This window comes from Eimeria maxima, genomic scaffold (assembly GCF_000499605.1).
Source record: "Eimeria maxima Weybridge genomic scaffold, Emw_scaff1580, whole genome shotgun sequence".
NCBI classification, from domain to species: domain Eukaryota; phylum Apicomplexa; class Conoidasida; order Eucoccidiorida; family Eimeriidae; genus Eimeria; species Eimeria maxima.
Genome location: NW_013563550.1, coordinates 5,236 through 7,799, shown reverse-complemented (window position 1 = coordinate 7,799; position 2,564 = coordinate 5,236). Strand labels below are relative to the sequence as shown.

Below are 2,564 nucleotides of genomic sequence, written 5' to 3'. Positions count from 1 at the left end.
TATATATATATATATATATATATATATATATATAATAATATACATATTAAGGGAACAATGTGTCTCCTGCCATAAAAGGAGACAAAGGAGACAGAGAAAGGAGACAAAGGAGACAGAGAAAGGAGACAAAGGAGACAGGGAAAGGAGACAAAGGAGACAGAGAAAGGAGACAAAGGAGATAGAGAAAGGAGACAAAGGAGACAGAGAAGAAAGGAGACAAAGGAGACAGAGAAGAAAGGAGAAAAAGGAGACAGTTGTCTTACCGGTTGGCTGACGACGACGGTAACATCGAGATCGGCTAAGTGGCACGTCAACACACCTGCACAAAAGGAGACAGGAGACAGGAGACAGGCAGTAGGAGACAGGAGACAGGAAGTAGGAGACGGGAGACAGGAGACAAGGGACAGGAGACAGGCAGTAGGAGACAGGAGACAGGAAGTAGGAGACAGGAGACAGGGGACAGGAGACAGGCAGTAGGAGACAGGAGACAGGAAGTAGGAGGCGGGAGACAGGGGACAGGAGACAGGAAGTAGGAGACAGGAGACAGGAAGTAGGAGGCAGGAGACAGGGGACAGGGGACAGGAAGTAGGAGACAGGAGACAGGAAGTAGGAGACAGGAGACAGGGGACAGGAGACAGGCAGTAGGAGACAGGAGACAGGAAGTAAGAGACAGGAGGCAGGGGACAGGACACAGGCAGTAGGAAACAGGAGACAGGAAGTTGGAGACAGGAGACAGGAGAAAAAAGACAGGAGACAGGAAGTAGGGGACAGGAGACAGGAGATAGGAGGCGGGAGGTAGGGGACAGAAGACAGGAGACAGGAGACAGCTGAATAGGAGCCAGCATAACGAGACAGCGAGCATGAGAGGGAGCATGGAGACACAGGAGACAGAAGGAGAGACAGGGTGTAGACAAGGAGACAGGAGACAATATATAAGGAGACAGTGTCTCCTCATATTGTCTCCTGTCTTAGGCAGACATAAGGAGACACTGCATGCAAAAGGAGACACTTACCTCGTCCCCTAGCTATCTTTGCATCGATAAGCTCCGTAGCCTCCGCCTGCAGCAGCAGCAGCAGCAGCAGCAGCAGCAGCAGCAGCAGCAGCAGCAGCAGCAGCAGAGGCAAATAGACCCTAGCAGCAAATTGTTGTTGCTGAGAGCCTCAGGCAGCAGCAGGGGGACACCGGGGCCCCCACACAAGTTCAATCTAAACCCTAAACCCTAAACCCTAATAATATCCCTGTTTCTGTCTGCAACCCCCCAAACCCTAAAACAACGCTACGTAAGGGGCAAAGGAGAGACCAAGGAAGTGTCTCCTTTTTTAGGTGTCTCCTTTTATATAAAGTGTCTCCTTTTATTTCTTACGGATGTAGATGTTATAATATCCTCCCTTACTGGCCATACAGGACGCATAGCAGTAGAGTAAGGGGCAGGTACATCAAGGGGACTATGCTGGGTGCTACTTAATACTGAAGACACAAACCCTAAACCCTAAACCCTAAACCCTAAAACCCTAAACCCTCAAACCCTAAACCCTAAAACCATAAAACCCTAAACCCTAAAACCCTAAACCCTAAAACCCTAAACCCTAAAACCATAAAACCATAAAACCCTAAACCCTAAACCCTAATAATCACGCTAGGAAACACTACTCACGCTGGATCTCCAGGCGGCCATACTTCTTAATATTAAGGACACTCATGGGGTTCTTATCTGCACAATAAACACCATAAACCCTAAACCCTAAACCCTAAACTCTAAACCCTAGAAGATTGTAACGGTTCCTTGGATTTGAATATGCACAACAATGGCTGCAAATACTCATCTCTTTCATGTCTGCTGCTGCTGCTGCTGCTGCTGCTGCTGCTGCTGCTGCTACTGCTGTGTCTCCGTCTGCCTACCTGGACCCTGTACGAGCATGAGATCATCAAGGGTTGAGGAGATACGATCAGCTAATGCTGCGGCCAAGTCCTCCTGCACACTCATCGCAAACCCTAAACCCTAAACCCTAAACCCTAGAAGACCCTAAACTCTAGGCCCCACTACTGCAAGGAGAGAATATGCTGAGGGGTCCCGCTGCACCAGCAGCAGCAGCAGCAGCAGCAGCAGCAGCAGCAGCAAGGGGTGGATGTAGCCGTCTAACGGATGACTAGGGTGTATGTACACACGCGAAGGGATTTCTTGTAGGGGAAGATAGACTCTGATGGCGTCAATGGCTCTTTCTGCATAATAAATAACAAGATAAATAAACCCTTGCATGCAGCCAACATAAATAGACCCTTGCATGCAGCCAACATAAATAAACCCTTGCAAGCATTAATAACTCTTGTATAGGTGTTAGTCCAATAGAGATAAAAAAAAAATTGAGGGTTTAGGGTTTAGGGTTTACGGTGTAGGGTTTAGGGTTTAGGGTTTAGGGTTTGAGGCCTACCGGGTCGCAGGTAATCAAGTATGTCCTCATAACAGGCTCAGCAAGCAGGAAGCCTTCTTCAAAGAGGAGGGGACGAGTTATCTCCATGGCGCCTGCAGAAGGAGACAAAAAAAAAAAAAAAAAAAAAAAAAAAA

General features: G+C 47.9%; 1 protein-coding gene across 1 annotated transcript in view; it reads right to left on the bottom strand.

The window, feature by feature from the left end:
* Window positions 1-263: 263 nt before the first annotated feature.
* The window catches only part of EMWEY_00053930 (hypothetical protein, conserved), a gene marked incomplete at both ends in the record, with an annotated part of 4,005 nt that continues 1,704 nt past the window's right edge, over window positions 264-2,564 (bottom strand). The window contains 6 exons of the mRNA XM_013477628.1: window positions 264-319; window positions 1,014-1,059; window positions 1,365-1,468; window positions 1,656-1,712; window positions 1,901-1,973; window positions 2,431-2,522. Coding sequence (XP_013333082.1) covers window positions 264-319; window positions 1,014-1,059; window positions 1,365-1,468; window positions 1,656-1,712; window positions 1,901-1,973; window positions 2,431-2,522 — 428 coding nt within the window. The remainder of the gene's footprint in view (window positions 320-1,013; window positions 1,060-1,364; window positions 1,469-1,655; window positions 1,713-1,900; window positions 1,974-2,430; window positions 2,523-2,564) is intronic.